At 43.7% G+C, this 20,510-nt stretch overlaps 1 protein-coding gene across 1 annotated transcript in view; it reads right to left on the minus strand.

Moving 5' to 3' along the window:
• Window positions 1-10,500, minus strand: part of CLIC4 (chloride intracellular channel 4) — a 51,518-nt gene extending 41,018 nt beyond the window's left edge. The window contains exon 1 of the mRNA XM_018569203.1: window positions 10,332-10,500. Coding sequence (XP_018424705.1) covers window positions 10,332-10,400 — 69 coding nt within the window. The 5' untranslated portion in view covers window positions 10,401-10,500. The remainder of the gene's footprint in view (window positions 1-10,331) is intronic.
• Between the last annotated feature and the right edge of the window lie 10,010 nt (window positions 10,501-20,510).

The following is a 20,510-nucleotide window of genomic DNA, read 5'->3' on the forward strand; positions in this document are numbered from 1 at the left end:
GTGGTTTTGTTTATATGTATATTTTTTTACTGCGGGTGGGGGGGGGGGGGGGAGAGTTAAAACCAAGTCACCACTGACCTCCTTAGCTGCACATAGAATGAAGTCATTCATTCTCAAAAATTACAATGAAGACTCTAATGTCAGGTTTCAGGCTGGATTAACACTGGCACGTGTTGCTGCACACTGCAGTAAGGCAGCCCATTCATATGAATGGTCTGCCTAAAAACAGGAGAGAAAAAAAAAAAAAAAACACAGCGAACATGCAGCATTTTCAGTAGCGCACAGAAACATACATTTGTTGCCCTACATTGCAATGGCTGTGGGTTGAGAAGGTGCATTGGGGTCCCATTCAGAATGAATGACACTGCATCACACCAATGCACGCCCCTGTGCATTGTGGAACCGTGCACAACACAGCAGTGTTAATGGAGCCTTGATCATAGAAAACACCTGCTATCTGTTTACATTAGAAGTCTGGCAGGCTGTCCAGATTCTTCTTCTATAGAAACTAAAATGGGGAAGACAAGAGGCTATGATTTTGGCGTTTCTCTTTTGAAGTTTCAAGATTCATTTGTGAATGCAGGTTTGTTTTAATGTACTTTTATTGCTTCTTCAGAATATGCAAACCAACCTGAAAATGTTTTAGTTTCAGAACACACTAAATACCAAAACCATCAGTGGATCCAAGTATATAAACAGCTGAACAAAACATACATAAAATGTATACAAATGTCAACTTCTGGAAATCCTTGTTCCAGGTTCCTCCCATGAGTCTCTATCAGTTAGGCAGGTCATTCAAGGTCTGTTAAGGTGCCCATACACCGCTCGATTCTCGTACGAGAATCGCGGGAAATCCCGCGATCGTACGAGAATCGAGCAGTGTGAACGGAGACGTGCGACCGTTCTACTGTACGGTCGCACGTCTTCTGTCGAACCAGCATGTTTGAAAACCAGCCGGGAATCGTACGATTCTCGGCTGGTTAGAACGGTGCTCGGAAGACAAATGCTGAACGGGCCGGTGTGCGCACACTGCCCGTTCAGCATTGCGGTCATCGAAAGCCAGCCCCTCAGGGGGGCGGGCTTGCGATGATCGAGAGTGCGATCTGCCTGTCCAAGATAGGCAGATCGTACGTTTTTTTTAATCCCTGTACAACCATCGCCAGACTAAGGTCATGAAGGGCATGGCAAAGGGAAAATTATTATATGATGTACCTTTGGCTGCCTATAATACCGGGTCTACTTACGATTTTGACATGTACCATCAATGAAGGGAACATTGGATGAGGTATTTTTGTATTATCAGCTTCATGTAAAATTCCTAGGTTTGTGAAGATTTACTTTAATCTATCCAGACAATGGGAGCAATAAACAGCGCACCCTAGTTGCACACCACACAAAGCTTAAGGGTACAGTGGGTCCTGCAGAGCCAGATGGTGCGGTCCTAAAGCATTTATAGTTATATCCTTTCTACCACTAATGTGAATTTGTGAGTTTGCATATTGTGTCTTTATGTGTGTGGTCAAGGGCATCTGTCAAATGCTTTAAACACTGTGCCACAATGTTGAAGCCATTGTGCAGAATAGTTGTTACCCCATAAAAAGGATTGTGTAGTTTACAGCTGTACACACATGCCAAGATCTATTTGAAGGGAAGATGAGCACAAATCTTCATGGCTATAAACAATGGCACATCTGGTACATAGCCAACAGTAACTACTGTGTGTAAATTCATGGATATCTTCAAGAATGTAATAGTAATATGTAGGGCTGCAACTAACGATTAGTTTTATAAATCGATTAGTGGGTCGATATTTTTTCGATCAGATAATCAAAAAAAATGTAAAATAAAATACAAAAATGCAGCGATACAAACAATGTTTGTAGACCGGAGGTGTATTTGGGATGCCACTGAAACAAATGGTATCGCAACCATTTGCAGCAACACACACACAGCATTAGGGATGAATTTTGGCCCTAGAATTATTGTATGTGTAGCACAATCATTTCCCATTAGGTGCACCTCACTTGTGTTTCTGCTAGTGCGCATGCTATTGTGGGGTTGGGGGGGATATTTTACATTTTATTTAAACTTTATTTTTTTACTTATCTTTAGGGATGCACCGGTGCCAATGCTGAGTATTTGAGCGAGTACTCATACTCGCCCAAATGCTCGACGCCTAGCCCGACACTTGTGATGGAGCATGGAGCCGGCTTCCTGATTGGCCAGAAAGCAGGCTCACCAGGTGACGAGAAAGCATGGAGACAGCTTCCCTGCTAATCAGGAAGTCAGCTGGCGAGTGATTACACACCACCGGGCTTCCTTAATGGGACTTGCCGTATCTGTAGTCGAAATCGGCGAGTACCGAAAAAAAAAAAATATATATATCAGTACTCGTACCGAAAGTTTTGGTGCATCCCTGCGTATCTTCACTGCCATCACATGGTGGGGCTCAGAAACCCCCTATGTGATAGTAGATTGGAGGGGACAGGTTCTCCTTAAGTTTGACATTAGGGGTTAAATTAGACCCCTATTGTCACCTTACCACTTCAATAGCTTTAGCTAAGGAAAGGACAGCTGAATGTAATCATTAGCATACAGTAGCTGGAAGCAATACCCAGCCTGATATTGGCTATTTTAAACTGCAATAGCCAACAGCAGGCTGGTGATTGACAGCAGGCAGTGGGCGGGTGCAATCAGCAGAGGAGGGAACTGCAGAAAGTTCTTCAGTTCCCTCCTCTGCCGATTGACAGCAGGCTGGTACAATTGTCAGCCTGTTGTTGGCCATTGCAAATTTAAATAGCAGGCTGGGTATTGCTCCCAGCCACTAGGTGGGTATTCGATGCCAGCTTTCTCCTGTCTGGAAAAGAGGGAGCAGCTGAGAAAACGGAGGCATGGGGCAATGCAGAGGCACATCAGTCTCTCCTCCCCGCTGGTGCCAGCTGCAGTGGTCAGTGTCCCTGCTGCCTCTGCCTATACAGATGGGAAGAGCAGTGGGGATTGAAAAGGGACACAGACCGCTGCAGCCAGCGCGGAGCAGAGTGTCAGCGGTGGATTCAACTAATCGGAAATCAACTCATCGATAAAAAGAATAATTGACAACAATTCTCATTATCGATGAGTTGTTTCAGCCCTGGTAATATGGGGTCAATGAGTTAAACTGTATTCAACATATATAAAAGAGATAAACATTCATATTTCAGTTCTGGAGTAATAGGAGACAGTGTAAGGATCATATGCACGCTGCTAGACAGGATACAATAAAAAAAAAACAAGAAGAAAAAAACTCAAATGAACTGGAAAATCCTTAAAATAAAGAAAGAAACATCAATAAAGAAGCCATTTTTACGTTGAACAAACCCAGGCTTTATTTTCTTTATGGCACAAGCCCATGTAACAACTGGCATAAGTAAGCAGACAGACACACCCAAAACCTCTGTCTACATGTGCTGGCAACCTCCATGTTAGCTTATTTTTTCAACACAGATGACTCATAGTAGGGCAAAACTATTTTTGCAATAAAAATAATAACTACTTTGCCACCATCAACAAAAATGTTCAGTTAAGTTGCACAGGGAAAGCAAAAATCCCACTTACAGTGGTGTGTTTTAGAAATGTACAAGTTAGTAAATGGAAGGGTCTCCCATAGAAACCAGATAGTCTTTTCATTTGCAAATGTGCATTTGCAGTGTGAAAAGTTAATTGGTTGATTTGGCCCACATGTAGGTTTTCCAGGGAACACGCCTCCTGTTTCATAGTCAGGCCCCTGTCTCATGGGTGCCTGTCATTTCCGGACAAACCGGGGGATACATGTTATAGAACAACTACCTGCAGTTCAGGATAGAGGATTGTCACTGGACGCAAATAGATCGGGTCCAAGGACTAGCATATATCCTGATCTGCAGGTATTTTTCCATATACGATCCCATGCGTACAGAGCTGACAGATGTGGACGCTGTCACCCTATCGTTACCTTGGCCAGAAGTGGTCATATTACAAGAAGCCATGTTCAACACTATCATAGTGCTTTATTTCATACACAAGTATTGTTTTCAAAGTCCATATATAACTGTTTATAAATGTATACGCCTCTTTAAAAACATGGAGATCTAATCACAGCGTATACTTTCCTTTTACAACATCAGCATTGTGGTAGCAATAGCAACAATACTTATTTAAGAATACAATATAGGCTTACTGGAAGACTATCCTTTTATGTTTCAAGCTCTTCCCATCTCCTGGACATCTCATTCAACATCTTCCTGGATTCCCTTCATGTGGTTTACTTTTGATTTCTAAAAAGAACTACATATCCCATATTACAATGGTGCCTGCAAGCAGTGATGTCACATGTGGGACATTTACTGTACTGACTGTGCCTTCTGAAACTCCTCTTTATCAGCAGAAGGCAGGCTCTGTGAAATGGGCAACACACAGTACATAGTCACAAGGCATAGGAAATATACATCACTGCATTAAGGGAAGTGAAACCTGGGGGATTGTTTGCAGAGTAAGCTTCCAAACGTCAACATAGTTTTGATTAATGGGAATAGGCTAGAACTAATGGAAATTCAATGTGTAAATAAATTGCTTTCTGACCACAGATACACTTTAAAGCTCAACTCCAGGATTATCAACCCTCCACACTATATGTTCTATATCAGACCCACCAGCACTGCTATTTTTTCCCCCTTCTAGTGCCATAAACAGCAGTTTCATTTACCCATGATGTCATCTCTTCTCTCCAGTACGTTTGGCAGACCCTAGGAACTTTTTTTTTTTCCTGCTCACATAATGTCCTACATGTCCCATTCGCCTTTGGAATAAGTGTAGATTCAGAGAGGTGCTGGGCATTGCTAAATTATGAATGCAGGTTGTTGCCATTACAAGCAGGGTTAGGGAGGTAGATGTGACGGGGCAGACTGTATGCCAATTGTGATCATTCAATCCCACCCAGCATCAACATTACTAACATGATGACTTGACCTCTATAGTCTCAATTACTATACAGAGGAGAGCAAAAACGACAGGGCTTCAGACAGGAAATGGCTGTGCAATGTTTACCGTCATACCACCGGAAAAAGGGAATTCCACAGAGGGAGAAAGTAATAATTACATTTCAATTACAGACAGACTGGCAACCTGGGAGGAAAATGATCTACAGGGTAGACTATAAGTCATCTACCAAAGTTGGAGTTCCTCTTTAACTTTAAAAAGACACACACAAATACTGGAAAACACTACAGCAAATAGCAAGCAAACTGGGAAAGGGGTGGACTGAAATTCTGACTACAACCAATAAATCATGCTTTTACAAAGAAGACAAAATAACTAAATTCAGGAAAGAATTGAACTCCATGAAACAAGTGAAGTACATTTTTGAAAAGCTGCCTCCCATCAGTGGTCCATTTGTAAACTTACTCCAAGCTTCTATATTATGAATGAAGGTGAGTTTTGTAGATATCGATTGCCAATGTATACAGACTCCTGCCAGTTGTTTAACCGCTTCTTGGCCAGGCCATTTTTTAGTATTCAGCGCTGCAGTACTTGGACTGATATTTATTCAGTCATGCAACGCTGAAGTGAAATACATTTTATACCAATTTTTGGGGACAGATAGAGCTTTTTGGTGGTATTTATTCACCACTTTTTTTTTTACTATATTAAAAAGGAGAAATTACTGAACATTTTGAAAACAAAAGTTTTTATTAGGTTAGGAAACAATTATTACCCAATTTTTTGGTAAAATATAAAAAAGACGGGGTCACATCGGGTAAATAGACACCAAACATGTCAAGCTTTAAAATTATGCGCACCCGCGAAAATCACAAAAAAAAAACAAAAACTACCATACCCAAAATTGACCATAGGCGACGTTTTAAAAGCTTTTACCGCTTATCAGTTTAGTGTTAGCCGTGATTAATGGCCCTAGAATAATTGCTCTCACTGCGACTTTTTTTTTATTGCAACCCCACTATGCGGTAGCAAAGAGATGTGACAGGCCCTCTTTATGGAGACATCAGGGGTCTCCAAGACCCCTAATGTCACCTAAGGACCCCCAAAGAAGCTGGAGAGTGACATAAGAATGTGAAAGTGATGTAATATACATCACTTCCGCATTCTGACACAGAAGAGTGGATCATGTACCGATCTCCCTCTGATCCTGTCAGAGCCACCATGCTGGTCCTGGCCTTGCACCGGGCACAGCGGAGCTTAGGACAATCGGGGCTGCACAGACCGGCATGTTATACAAGCGATCGGCTGGCTCTGTAGCCAGCAGATCGCTTCTATGTAAACAGGCATTGCTGCCTGTTTTTAGATTTGGGCAGTTTCCGGCACGTGCGAGTGGGCGGGGCCAACAGGCCGTCTTTAGGCGGCCAGTCAGATCCAGGAAGCTCCCGCCTGGCCGGTTCTTTACAACGGCCGGGCGGGAGGCGGTTAAAAAGAACCAGTTTTCTATTTTATGCATTTTGCAAATCTGTTTTTTTATTGATTTCTAAAGCTGCCCTTCAATATCACAATGTGCCATGTTAAAATGAAAGTACAACCACTGGGGACAGAGCAGTGCAAGGAAAACAAATGATTTTGCTGATCTTTAGAAATAGGCCTGCAAGATCAAAGGGCAAATAACAGTATCAAACAGAATCCCCCACTGACCTCCCTACAGTAAGGTGAAGTATGATTGGCTGTTGAATGTTCTTTGACCCTCATCACTGCTGTCTGCATAGGACTTAAAAGTAAACCATTTTGGATTATTCATTATCTAAGCAAATTGTCCGATTATTCCAAAATACAGACAGCTCAGAATCAAGTCAGAATGACAGACTATACTAACTTTTACTATTGAATTTCTAACCCACTAATACATTACTAACTTAAAACGGACATTCACCAATAAAATGAGCTTCCTCGCATCTGCTTACTCCCCTCATATAAAATTGTAGATACTTTATTAAAAGGCATAGTCCAGCTTTTGGAAAAATATAATAAAATGGAAACATTTTCACCTTGAATATACATGGGCATGACATGAAGCATGCTCTAAAATAGTAAGCTTGGACTTTAATATTCTGGAAAGTAAATACTTTAATATATAGTGGTGCAGCACACCACTTCCTGACCCCCCCCCCCCCTTGGGATGTCCATGTCACACATCCCCAAGAGGCAGGTGCTTTAGTGAGGGATGAGGTATTATGCAATTTTTGTCCCAACCAACACAAACCTGTTGCAGGTCTCTGCAAAGTATCTGGGACTTGCTAGAGATCTAGAGCATATCTTTGCATGGGTTGGATTTGGGGGGACGTATGCACATGTAACACAGGAAGAAAAAAAAAACTGTCTTCCCTACGAACTGCATCAGGATGGTGGCATGCGATCAGAGCAGTTCAGGGAGAACGTCATGTGCAAGGAAGACAACACTGGACTCCATGGGCTAGTAAGTATGTTATTGGTCATCATACCCGGGAATTGAAAGTGAGATGGAACTTTGTTTTACCCAGGTATGGTGAAGTCATTCTTTAATGCAGAACCCCTGGCACAAAAGTTTTCATTCACATATATTCCGTAATAGTCACACAGAGGATACAAATCCAATTGTTACCTTGTAAAAGTAGCAGGGACATCATAACTATGTTGTACATAGTCTGTGCAGAGAGCAGAGCTGTGGGAAGCACTCAGCAGGCCCCACCCACTCCAGCATGGGGTAGGCAAACTCCAGCTGTGGTGAAACTACATATCCTATCATACATCTGTCTCTGGGAGTCATACCTGTGAGAACCCTGCAATGCCTCATGGGATTTGTAGTGCCATAACAGCTGGTGGGCTGGAGTTTGGCCACACCTGCAGGAAAATACAGGGAGGAGGCCTTAAAATTGCGTGCGCCCGCAAAAAAAACGCACATAGGCGACGATTAAAACGCTTTTACTGCTCATCAGTTTAGTGTTATCAGTGATTTTTTCTTATTTTTTTTATGATTCTTTAATTTTTTTATTATTTTTTTACACGCAACTTTATTGCTATTACATGGGGGACTAAGAAGCCCCCTATGATAGCCAATTTACATGACAGGTCCTCTTTATGGAGACATCAGGGGGTCTCCAAGACCCCTAATGTCATCTAGGGACCCCCAGAGAAGCTGATGAAGCAGAGATCGGCTTCATCAGCTTCTGTAGCTGGGGAGTGAAACTGAATGCAGGAAGTGATGTAATATATATCACTTGCTGCATTCGGGGACTGAGAGGAGATCAAAGGGAGTTCGTATACTGAACTTCCTTTGATCTCCTGTCACAGAGCCGTACCGGTCCCGGGCCGCATCGGATCTCAGGACCGGCAACGGCAGTGACAGCTGCTAATACAAGCGATCGAGCGTCTCTAGAGACCCCCGATCACTTGAATGTGAAGCTCCTGGCTGGCCGTGTAATTACAACAGCCGGCCGGGAAGCTGCTCGTCGGGCTACGAGATATATTTCTTTTTTTGGGGGGGCCTAAAATGGGCTTTCAGTGCGTTCTAGGGCATTTGCATGCATTTTTTATGTGTCTGCATGCGTTTTGGTGCGTTCCAGAGCAGGCAAAAAAAAAAAATAGGGCATGCTGCAGTTTTCCCACATGCTCTGGAACTGAATGCTCGGGTTTGAACCAGAGCCCAAAATAGCATTGGACGGACTTTTGATCCATTCTGTAACTGCTCCACGCTTGGTGTGAACTAGCCCTCAAGTATGAATACACATGCCTCCTGTATGTAGACATTTGCTTATAATTCAGATTTCAGTTGTTGTATGACAAAAAGGAGCTGAAAAGGGTGCGTTTAAGGCTACATGCACACTTGCTATACATTATGAGAGTTTCAGCCGCTTCTTCAGGAACTGCTCAAAAATTCACACAGTGGGTGCTGCTGTCAGCACTTTTTCAGACAGCATTCCTCCATCAGCTGATCGAAGGAGCCGACAGCCAATGAGCTGCTGCCTCTGTTCAGGTAGTCTGACAGCAGCAGGTGCCCACCGTCAGAATACAAAGACGACAGTGAGAGATTCCTCAATCAACACCTGTAAGCATTGATGGGAGGAATCTATTCCATTTTTTTTTTCCAATAGAATAGAGCAGTGTATGGCCAGCTTTAGGCTGTGGCCAAGGATTCCTGCAGAAGGAATGTGCACCTGTCCGCATCTGTCAGCGGCAGTCCATGGAACAGTTAACTGCAGTTCCAAGATAGACGATTGTCCCTGGACGCAGACAGACTGAATCCAGGGACAATCATCTATCCCAAATTGTAGGAAACGTTACCATGTATGATTAGATGTGGGCTGCTGTCACCTTGTCATTAGCTTGAATGGGCACAGCAAGTATATCAGAACGGACTCACCTGGGATTCCTACTGCAAGAATCCGCAGGTATCCCCAGCCGCGGTCTAAAGCTGGCCATACACTGCAAATATTCAACCTGCGGCCTCAACAAAGAAAATATTACAGATGCCTCCATTAACACCTAAAAGCATTGACCGAGGAATCTCCCACTGTCAGAATACCCAAACAGAGGCGGCAGCGCTTTGGCTGGTGGCGCTGTTCGTTAGAAGTTTTACCAACCAGCTGATCAAAGGATGTCGGCCGAAAGGGTGCCGACAGCGGCACACACTGTGTGAATGCCAAAATTTGAACAGTTTATGGCCAGCTTAAGGATGCATGCACACCGAAATGTGTGCATTGGACGTGACTCAAAGCAAGCGCGGTTATTTGTGTTGGCATTGCACATTGTCATGCATCGTGGGGTTTTTTTGGTGTGATTTTTACACTAAGGGTCAAAAGGTATTGGTTGTGCCTTGCGTTGATGTCCATTGTGTTGCGTTGACAGGCGTTAAATACAGTAGTAGAAACTGCACTACTTTTTTTTTTTTTCCAGGAGGGCAGCGCACATGTAGGCAACGCACTGGTGTGAACTGCTCCCAATAATTGGCAGACGTCTTTGCGCTATAAAAAGGGATGCCGTTGCATCTGGTGTGATGGGACTAAAATGCAGACGCGCACATGTGAGTGGAGTCTTGGGGCTGTGGCCGGCTGACATGCACCTGCCAGCACTCAGAAGATGAATGGGTTTCTTTTTCTGTAAAAGGTTAGCCTCCATGTTTAGAAGGGCCACATCTTACAGATTAGCACAGCACCAGGTCACAGAGCTGAAGCCCTCGGAGTAGATTAGTGTTGTATAATCAGCCCATTGACTATGATATGACATCACCATTGATGATGGGTTATCTCGGTCCACAGTGCCCCCCCTCCTCCTGACTGATAGAAAGAAGGTTTCTCTACCACACAGGGCATGTGATGGAGGGCAGAGGATACACTTACCTTGACAAAGAGTTCAATCAGGTTGTCTTTGTCCTCCAGAACTCCATTCTGCGGCACGGAGATAGACATGCTGATTCTCTGGCAATGTTACTCCCTCGGCAAACTTGTCCCGGGATGTCTCCCTGTATTCCTCAGCGTCGTATTTCCCGCTCTCTCGTATCCCCCTCCACACGACGTCGTCTTCTTGTCCTTCAGCCGTCTTCTAGCTGACTTTTCCCCCGTCTCTGTCTGCCTCCAGTAGTGATGGTGAGCGGGGAGAAGGCGACCAGTACAATGAAGCCGCTTCCTAACGGGACTTTACTGGCAGAAGAGGCACAGGAGGGGGGAGGAGGAGCAGGGAGGGGCGCGCGGCATGTGGAGGCCTTAACCCATTCACTCTCACAGGCTGCTACAAGCTGGACACCATAACAAACGCCCCATTTTCCTTTCACTAGTCTCTTAGGAAGGCACAGGGTGTTCACATTCCCGCTAGGCTTCTGGAAAAAATATGGCAGTATCATATCTATTAGAAATAGCTATTTCAGGGGAAACTTTGCACACGAAATGTGTGTGACTCCTTCGGGATCAGAAAAAGTTAGAGGGAGAGATGTGGGGGCTCCGTGGGTTTCCCTCTGGGAGCGATTTGCCCATACATGGACATATTAAAGTGGACCTGTGCCTTAAAGTGACACCAAACTCAGGAGTTAAACCTTAAACATACATTCAAGTAACATAACTATAAAAATGTATTTTATTTGTGTATCACTCATCTGTAGATCCTCAAATCATCTCTGAATTGGTGCTGACACTGTCCTTCCTTCTGGAGGGTGGCTACTTTTGTTCCCCATGGTCCCTGTGTGTTGTAAAGTAGTCACCGCTCCACTCCACTCCCGTCATAGACTACAATCCCAATACAAATTAGTAAACTAAACATGAGATCAGACATCTCAACTCTCCCGCTATAAGATGGCAGCTCTCGGACACCCGGGAGAGAAACATTTTCTCCCGGAAAGGTTTACTCTGCTCTATCTAGCAGAGTAAACCTTTCCCTGCTATCTGGTTTGTTTTTTTTTTACATCGGGCCTCCATCGGTCAGAGAAAACAAAAACAGCATAGAAATGAATAGCTAGGCTGCTATTGGCTATTTCAATTTGCAATAGCCAATAGCAGACTAGTTATTGTACCCGCCCACTGCTGCTGTTAATCAGCAGAGGTGGACCGGAAGTTCTCCATCAGGTCCTCTTCTGCTAATTGACAGCAGCAGAAGGCAGATGCAATAGCCAACTTGCTATTGGCTTTTGCAAATTGAAATAGCCAATAGCAATCTAGCTATTCATTCCTATGCCCTTCAGAAGGAAGGACAGTGTCAGCACTAATTCAGAGATGATTTGAGGATGTACAGCCGAGTGATACACAAATATACATTTCTGTTAATAGTTAAGGTTCTTGAATGCATTTTTAAGATTTAACTCCTTAGTTTAGTGTCACTTTAAAGCAAAAGTAAATGGCTTACTTACTTACTTGCTATTCTCCAGTGCTGTTGGATCAATGTTCCGTCCTCAATGCACCTCCATCACCTTGATACACTTCCAGGTTCTCAGAAGTCCTCTTCGGCCACTGATGATGTGCACATGTGCTTAGTTACATCGTCACCAGGCTCATTCACGGCATGTTAGACCGCATTCACACCTGCGCATTCAGTGAACACATAGCACATTTACTTGTGCGCGTTCCTGTTCTGCATCCCCATTAAATTAAATCGGACCTGAACGTGAGACAAACACGGCAAAAAAGCACATGTAGCAAATTTTGCAAACCACTTTTGCTTTCACATTTGTGCGTGTTTTAATGCATGCAAGTGGCGAGCAAAAACGTGCATCTTCTTGGCAGTATTTGCGGTGCCATTAGAAATGAATGGCAACGCAAGCACATTGCACATTTTGCCGTGTTTCTGTCAATGCGCACTAAATTACACAATTTGGCATTCATTCACAGACCGCGCAGGTGTGAATGCAGCCTTAGAGATAACATGAGTAAGCTAAGCGTGTACACTGTATGGCGGATGCACCATGCAGTGGACACAGAAAATTATAACATGTATGGGGGAGAAAGGAAGATTTTTTTGGCAGAAGAAGCTTTGCATGCATGTTCTATCAAAAACTCTTTCCTCCCAGTGTTTTTTTTTTTTATTTCTTTCCCTATACTTTGAGTTTATCTATGGTCCAAAAATAAAAATAAATCTGTATTTCTGTACTGAATTTCCATAATTCTCTCCCACTTCAAATACTCATATCCATCTAGAGGTTTGTTAACTTACTTATTAAAGATGCCCATAGAATGTACTTCCTGACACCATTTCACTCAGCCCTGTGAATATGCACCATTCTCACAGTCACAGAGCCTGCCTTCAATTCAACATCTGAACAATGTAACATTATCATTGCTTGCTGGAGGCAATGCATGTTGGGATATGTAGTCTTGAGAACTCAAGATCACATCAAGCAGTATCAAGCAAGTAAGCTTTGATTGCATTATGAAAAACAACTCTAGTATGTATTCCTATTACAATGCTGATGTTATAACTGGAGATTGCAAGCTGGGACTTTAGAACTCCTTTAACCATGCAGGGCAAAGCACTTTTAAAACTGAACTCTGGGTTAAGCAATATAGGGATAGGCATGTGTATTCTTACTTAGTGTTCTTTAGTATTTCAATGTGAAATCCAACGTGAAACGTGGCCTATGTGCAGTAGCTTCATGTAATACAGACCAAACAATGGTGCTCTCTCTCCTTCTGCAGAGTGACTGGTCTTGTACACCACAAAGGTGTGCAGGGGTCATTTAGAAAATAATCAGGCAAGGTATCCTTTGTATTACTCTCAGTAGCAAGTACTTTCAGGGCCTCACAGGGTCCCCTTCATCAGGCTCCTGAGTCTGATGAAGGGGACCCTGAGAGGCCCTGAAAGTACTTGCTATTGAATGACAATATTTGCCATTAAAATGGGCATTTGCTGAACACAAACAGCTTGGTGTGCTGGTGGCATTCTTTATACTTACGTATTATTTGACGGTGCCAACAGTGGTCACTGCAACTCCCACTAGTATTTTTTCAAGAAATCCGGTAAGGAGTGCAGCAAGATACATATACTTTTCTGCACGTCGGGTAAATAGACACCAAACATGTCAAGCCTTAAAATTGTGCGCGCCCGTGGAATCGCAGAAAACGACCACACCCAAAATTGGCCATAGGGGACGCTTTGAAAGATTTTACCGCTCATCAGTTTAGTGCTAACAGTGATTAATGGCCCTAAAACTATTGCTCTCACTTCGACGTTCGCGGCGATATGTAACACATAGGCCGTTTTCGCACGTAGGCGCAACCCACGCATGTTTGCGTGTGTATGTGGGGGGCAGCGGACTTTTAAAAAAAAATGGTGTTATTTTACTTTTTTTTTATTTGTGACTTTTTTTAGCTTCTTAAATTTTTTTATGCTTTAATTTTTTAAACACTTTTTTTCAACACTTAACTTTATTGCTATCACATAGGGGGCTAAGAAACCCCTATGTGATAGCCAATTCACATAACAGGTCCTCTTTATGGATACATCAGAGGTCTCTAAGACCCCTAATGTCACCTAGGGACCCCCAGAGAAGCTGATGAAGCAGAGATCTGCTTCAGCAGCTTCTTACCGGCATCTGTAGCCGGAGAGTGACACTGAATGCGTAAGTGATGTAATATACATCACTTCCTGCATTCGGGGACCGGAGAGGAGATCAAAGGGAGATTGAGTACTGATCTACCTTTGATCTCCTGTGACAGAGTTGCCATCCCGGTCCCAGCCACACCGAGCACACGGGATCTCTGGACCGGCGGCGACAGAAGGGGAGGCGCACACCGGCACCTAATATAAGCGATTGGGCGTCTCTAGAGACACTCGATCGCTTGACTGTAAACAGCCATCGGTGGCTGTTTACATTTCTGACAGTTTCCCCACTAGTGTGCGTGCTGGGCGCCGCGCACAAGCGGGGGGCGGGGGAAGGACGTCTAAATACGCATTCCCGTTCCTATAAGGCTCCCGTTGGGCCGTTCAGGAACGGCCAATGGACGGGAGGTGGTTAAGGAGCTTACAATCTAAGGTAAGAACTTACCTGTGTCTGCGCCACTCGCTCCTGGCTGTAGAATCCAGCTTCCCCAAAGGCAGTGCAGGAAGAAGTGTGTGCGGGTGCATGCACACTCAATATCACCGGAGGGGAGAGGAGGAGTGACACAGTGTAAGTGAATGCACGCAGCCATGAGCATGCATGCAGGACAGACACCATGGGACACAGAAAGACATAGGAGTCTGCGCTGGATCAGGGACTGTTGGAAACGAGTGGAAGGAAGAAGATGTTTGCATCAAGAGGTATCACAGAAGGTAAGTACTTACAGCAGCATTGGGGGGGGGGGGGGGCTTTAATGTCACTTTAATCCACACCCCCATATGAGAGCACTAGGCATCTTAGCAGCCAAACACCAAGTCTATCACATGGAAAAAAGTGAAGTAGACTTCATGCTCTTCCATTCCCAGAGGTACTGGGTATAGTTCATTGCTCCAGATAACCAAGTGTGACAGAAGGGAAATTAAGTATATGCTGCTGACGAGGCCACCATTAAAGTGAAGTTGTTGCTTTGCCATAAATGGGGGGGTATAGGCAAATACAAGGGTTGCAGAAGACCTTTGGAGCTCATAGGTGTATTTTATAGGGAAAATATGTGTGGTTAAAATATCACTGTGGTTTTAAAGTGCATGGTTAAATAATGCATGAACAATGGAGTCTACATGCTGTAGTCACATACTGCCCTATTAGAGTACCTTTCTCATAGCTTTTATGCAACCTGTTATGTGCCAAGACACCTCTGTTAGAGAGCCTGCCTTGTGGTGTAGCTGCCATTTAGAAAGAATAACCTGAGAGAGCATGACATGACTAATGTATGATCTATACATACAGATGTATGATCTAAATATCTGTAGCTCCCATCTGAACACACTGATTGATATTAACCCTGTCATTATAAGTCTTGGACTGACTAATCCTACCCTGCATATCTAAGGTGGTGATTAGAAACTAATGAATGGATCAGTGGATCCCTTACACCTAAAATCAACCTGTGCTTTCCATGTCTGATGAAAATATCATTGTTGAAAGTGGAGTGAAGAAAACTGTGTCAAATCCTATTTTTTCCGTTATTGAAGAGTGTTTACTGATATAGATTGGAAGTCTCAACTAGGTGTCTGTGTGATGGACTTTCTACAAACTGGGTCTATGCAGCTCACAGATCGGTCTACAAAATCCTTAGTATGGAGCATTACAAGCCTTTTGGCTGATGGTTTATGATTGATTACTGCAATCATAGGTGAATCTATTGGATTCACTTTTCAAACGTGATGAATAGCAGGAAGTCCCATACATAACTCAGAATTAATCCATCCAGTGTGTTCTGACCATTCCCTGCGGTGGATCTTGGGGAAACCTTTCAGGAATGAGTGAATGCATGTGAGTGGCATGACAACGTTGTCAAATTTTAAGGTGTCTTTGGGATATGGTGCAATACATGCATGTTTATAAATTATATGTTACAGTAAATTAGTTTTCATTTTTCTACATATATGGTCTGAAGTAACTTCTTTGGTCCGCACACTGGACGGAGTTTGCGGACTCCCCTTTTTTCCTTTGGCGTGTTCGGTTACAGACCCATTATTACCTTTCAACACTATGTATGTTCCTGAGAGGGACTTTTGAATGCATAGGCCATCTTATGTGACCTGAAAGCAGGTCTACCCAGAAAGTAAGAGGCCATTAATGTATGGTTGAGGTATCCATCTGTGGATCAGAGCACATATAGGGAGTTTTTCAGTGGGGTGTTGTGTGTGAGCAGGAGAATTGTAAACACATAAGCAAATGTGGGTGGTTTAAAGATAAAAAAAAATTTGTTTTGTTTTGGAACCTCACAAGTGGACATTGGATATTGATTTATATTAGGACATTGCTGAGTTAACACTTGTTTGTCACCAACATATTAGACACCGGAATGCAGAGATTATAGGAACGCTTGTGTAAGTTATTATATTATTAAGTTGTTAGAATGTCCCAATTTTTGCACATTGTGGAATATTGAATACTGCTTAGTGACGAGCTGGACGCAGGGCTTAGTGACGCGCTGGACACAGGACCCACCTGAAAGTGACCCTGCAGAGCTGAAGGGGTCTCAGGTGGGCTGATCAAGGCTGCATCCCTCCCCTCCCTCCCTTTCTTCCTAGCTCCTCTTACCTGCACACATGGCTTCGTCTGCCGCCGGACAGGCCAGAAGCGACATCACGTCACTAACGTGACGTCACTTCTGGGCAGTCCGACCTCAGACGAGCAGCATCGCTGATGGGGCCCCAGCTTGTCTTGAAGCCGATGGAGCGGCAATGCTGGGGCCCTGCGCTGCTAGGCCCAGGCCTCCGCCTCCTCGCCCTTTACCATCGGCCGATAGTCATGCAAGGGACCTGGGCGGGCCCCCCAGGCTGTCCGGGCCCCTTACATTAGTATCGGCCTACCCCCCTGATGGCTGCCCTGCTCCCACTAACCATTAGGTTTGGGGCATTTTATACTCACACTGGTCACAGTCTGGCCCCTGTAAAGTGTGAAGGACAGTAAACTGTTTCTCTGTTTATAAAGTGTAAGGACCCCTGATTTACCGTATGAAAATAGTGCATAGGCTCTGTTTTTGTAGTTTGTACTGAACTCATACTATTTTTGTAATTTCTCCTTTGGTCACGGAGCATGATTTATTATTTCCAGGTTTACAAAGAAAAGAATTGTTCCTAATATATATTTCTGACAATGCTTTGCTTTCTTTCTTTATATAGCCCTTGCATTGGAAAAAATGGTTGTGCTTATGAATGCTACTCAGAAGTCAGAACTGCCTTATGAGCTCCCTAGTCAGTTCTTCTACAACCGCTGTGTAAGTTAAATGAGTGCAATTTTTACTGAATGCTTATTTGGAAATGTTCTACTGAGGAGGTGACGTAAGAAAGTATGACATAATGTCTGTTTGAAAGGGCTAGGTCTTTCTGATGGGCACAGGCTAAAAATAACACATATGAGGAAAAGATGAAGCACAACACTAAAAAAAAAAAAAAAAAAAGGCTGATTCATTACTATTGTAACAGAATGTGACAGGAGGTCAGACTAGCTTCTCCTGCTGAACATGGTGCAGCTTTATTGTTGAGTCCCCTGAATATTTATGTATGTCATTATTGTGGTTTTTTGTTGTTCCCATCATAGGCCTTCATTTTCTCCTCACATTGGTCATGCCTTAAACCCATATCTAATAAGTGAACATATTTAATAGGGTAGCCTGATGATATCACAACACAAATATTTTGTTTCCTTAGTTCATTACTTTTTTAAAAATTTTAGTGAGTCACAGCTAACAGGAATGTTGTCTGTGATCTCACATAGGGGCTTATTGGTGACCAATACTAGTCAGTAGTTTCCCCATTGTCTAAAACTATCCACACTGCAACAATAGGTAAAACTGGCCATGAATTAAGACAAATATGTTTGTATGCTACAGCAACTAGGCTATATGACTATGGATGCACCCCTTTTAAACTTTAGTAGCTACATTTTTGCTACTCTTATGCACCCAGCAACAGATATAATTTGATTCTTAATTAGACGTATGGATGAGCAAATGTGTCTAGATTTGGTTAGCGGGGTGTTCATTTAAACCTTTTTTGAAATCAGAAAGTTACAAACTTCTAACCAAACCCAATTGAAGTCTATAGGGGGGCTAAGCTTCAAAGTGAATTCTGGCAATTTTCAAGGCTAATAGGCAAGGAATTGTCAAAAAAGGGACATGGGGAGCTCAGCATGCAAGGAAAATGTGTAATCGATTTTTTACATTTTACATTATTGCTTGGCTTACATACAGTAGCAGCACCTAATTTGATTCATTACAACCTTTTTAGATAGTTTTGGCTGCAACACCTGATTTTTTAAATCCAGCAGTAATATGCCTGAATTAACCAGTGTATTTAGCAGCCACATCGGATGTAAAAGCTATATCATTTAATTAAAACAAAGCTAAAACTCTCAACTTTGTAACAATTGTCCAGGGAAAAAATTGTTTTATTGGAAAGTTTTTGATCTTCTTTTTCACTGTACCACACTGTAATGTTTTAAAAGTTTAACAAAATGTAAATAACACAAAAAAACCCACAAAAACACAAAGTGCACAAAAAGACTTCAAAACCACAACCATACTTTTTCCGAACCCCTTCTCATCCCTGTATCCCCATTTATTCCCAAAATACACCAAATATAGACTTCAGGTATGTGTTTGATAGAAACTGGCTAGCATCAGGAAAATACACAAACATTTGAATAGGAAGCAAATAATAAAGAGACAAGGCAGACCAGCAGAGGTAGCAGAAGCTGGAACTGGTAATGGTGGCAGTCCAACACAGGTATTAGGAGCTGGTAATGGTGGCAGCAGGCCAGGAGAGTTGGGAGGAGCTGGTAATGGTGGCAATGGCAGGCCAGGAGAGGTGGCAGGAGCTGTAATGGTGGCAGACCAGCACAGGTTGCAGGAGCTGGTAATGGTGCCAGCCCAGCAGAGCTGGCAGGAGCTGTTAATGGGGCCAGCAGTAGGCCAGGAAAGGTGTCAGGAGCTGGTAATGGTGACAGTGGTAGTTCAGAAGAGGTGGCAGGATTTGGTAATGATGGCAGCGGCTGGTAATGGTGGCAGGCATGCAGAAGTGGCAGATGCAGGCCAGAAAAGTGGCATGAGTTGGTAATGGTGACAGGCCAGCAGTGGTAAAGCAAAACAAACGACAAACGCACTCAACAATTTGTTACCAGTTGTACAGTAAGACAGCAGTGGTGGCACAAGCTAGTATACTCTCCTGGCTGAAATGGCCACACACTCATGGACTGATGCCAGGGTACCTATCCAAAAACTGCTGCACCACCAGGTTCAGGACACGTGCCAGGCAAAGTACATACCCTGTTTCCCCGAAAATAAGACCTACCCTGAAAGTAAGACCTAGTACTATTTTGCAAGATTCCTGTAATATAAGACCTACCCGAAAATAAGACCTAGTTGGGTGGTGGCATGTGAGGGGGAACTTGAAGAGCAGGAGAGATGGTATCCGCCTGCAGGGACATACTGTATTAAGGGGATGACAGGGGACTCCCTCCGGCCAGCGCAGTGACAGGGAGCACTCCAGTACCATACTTCACCAACTGCTGTCACCCTGAAGGCACTGCTTAATGTAATAGGTACTGTACTGTAATGTGTACCGGTAAATGGTACCGTACTTTACCGTGCTGTCCACTATCGGATGTCCCCACTGCTGCACCACTGTCCCTGATGGCAAAGGAAGCTGGCGCTGTAGAAAGCAAGACTTCGGTGTCGGAGGGAGCAGAACAGCATTAGCCAATACTTACTCTATAGCGCCAGTTACTGTGACAGGCAGAGTGATACCAGATAACTTTGGATTGTTGTACATTTTGTTGCACATTAAAAATGTGAGATGGTGTGGGGTCAGCCACCTCTCAGCCTGCCTGTATTTAGCGGCCAGAATCTTTTGCCCAGTATGACTCCTGCCCCCCAGCATACCAGCACCAAAACAGCATGCTGCTGGAGATGGCAGGGTGGGGTTAGGAGACTTATGGCAAGGGGCAAACTTATACTTGGCCCTACTCTGCGTTGCCCCATGCTTTTTTCCTTGCTTGTTGTGACGTAAGGTAAGCCTCTAAAACCCCTTGTGAGACTTCCCTCCTTATTGCTTGAGGCTGCTCCCACCAAGCTTAGTTTGTGCAGATTCATGTGTTTCCTTATACATGTGGTACCCGAATGACTGGTAGTTTTAGCATGGCTGATACCCTGCAGGCTGCAGACCACAACACTACTGTCAGCAGCAGATGTGTAAAACAAAGTCCCAGGCTGCAGAGTTCTGTGGCTTGACCCAGGGGATAGCAGTGGCCTGTATTCATGGGGCAGTGCAATCCAGATAAATAGAATAAATACATAAAATGTGTCCAGGACCTCTTTCCTAGGCATGTCATGTGCAATACATAAGTATTCTATGTTTATTTCCATGAAATTCTTTCAGTTTGACAGTAAAGGAGGAGATCTCAGATCGTATATTAAGGCAATCTGGCTATA

Source organism: Nanorana parkeri, unplaced genomic scaffold (genome assembly GCF_000935625.1).
Source record: "Nanorana parkeri isolate BGI_ZX_2015 unplaced genomic scaffold, ASM93562v1 scaffold1303, whole genome shotgun sequence".
Taxonomy (NCBI): domain Eukaryota; kingdom Metazoa; phylum Chordata; class Amphibia; order Anura; family Dicroglossidae; genus Nanorana; species Nanorana parkeri.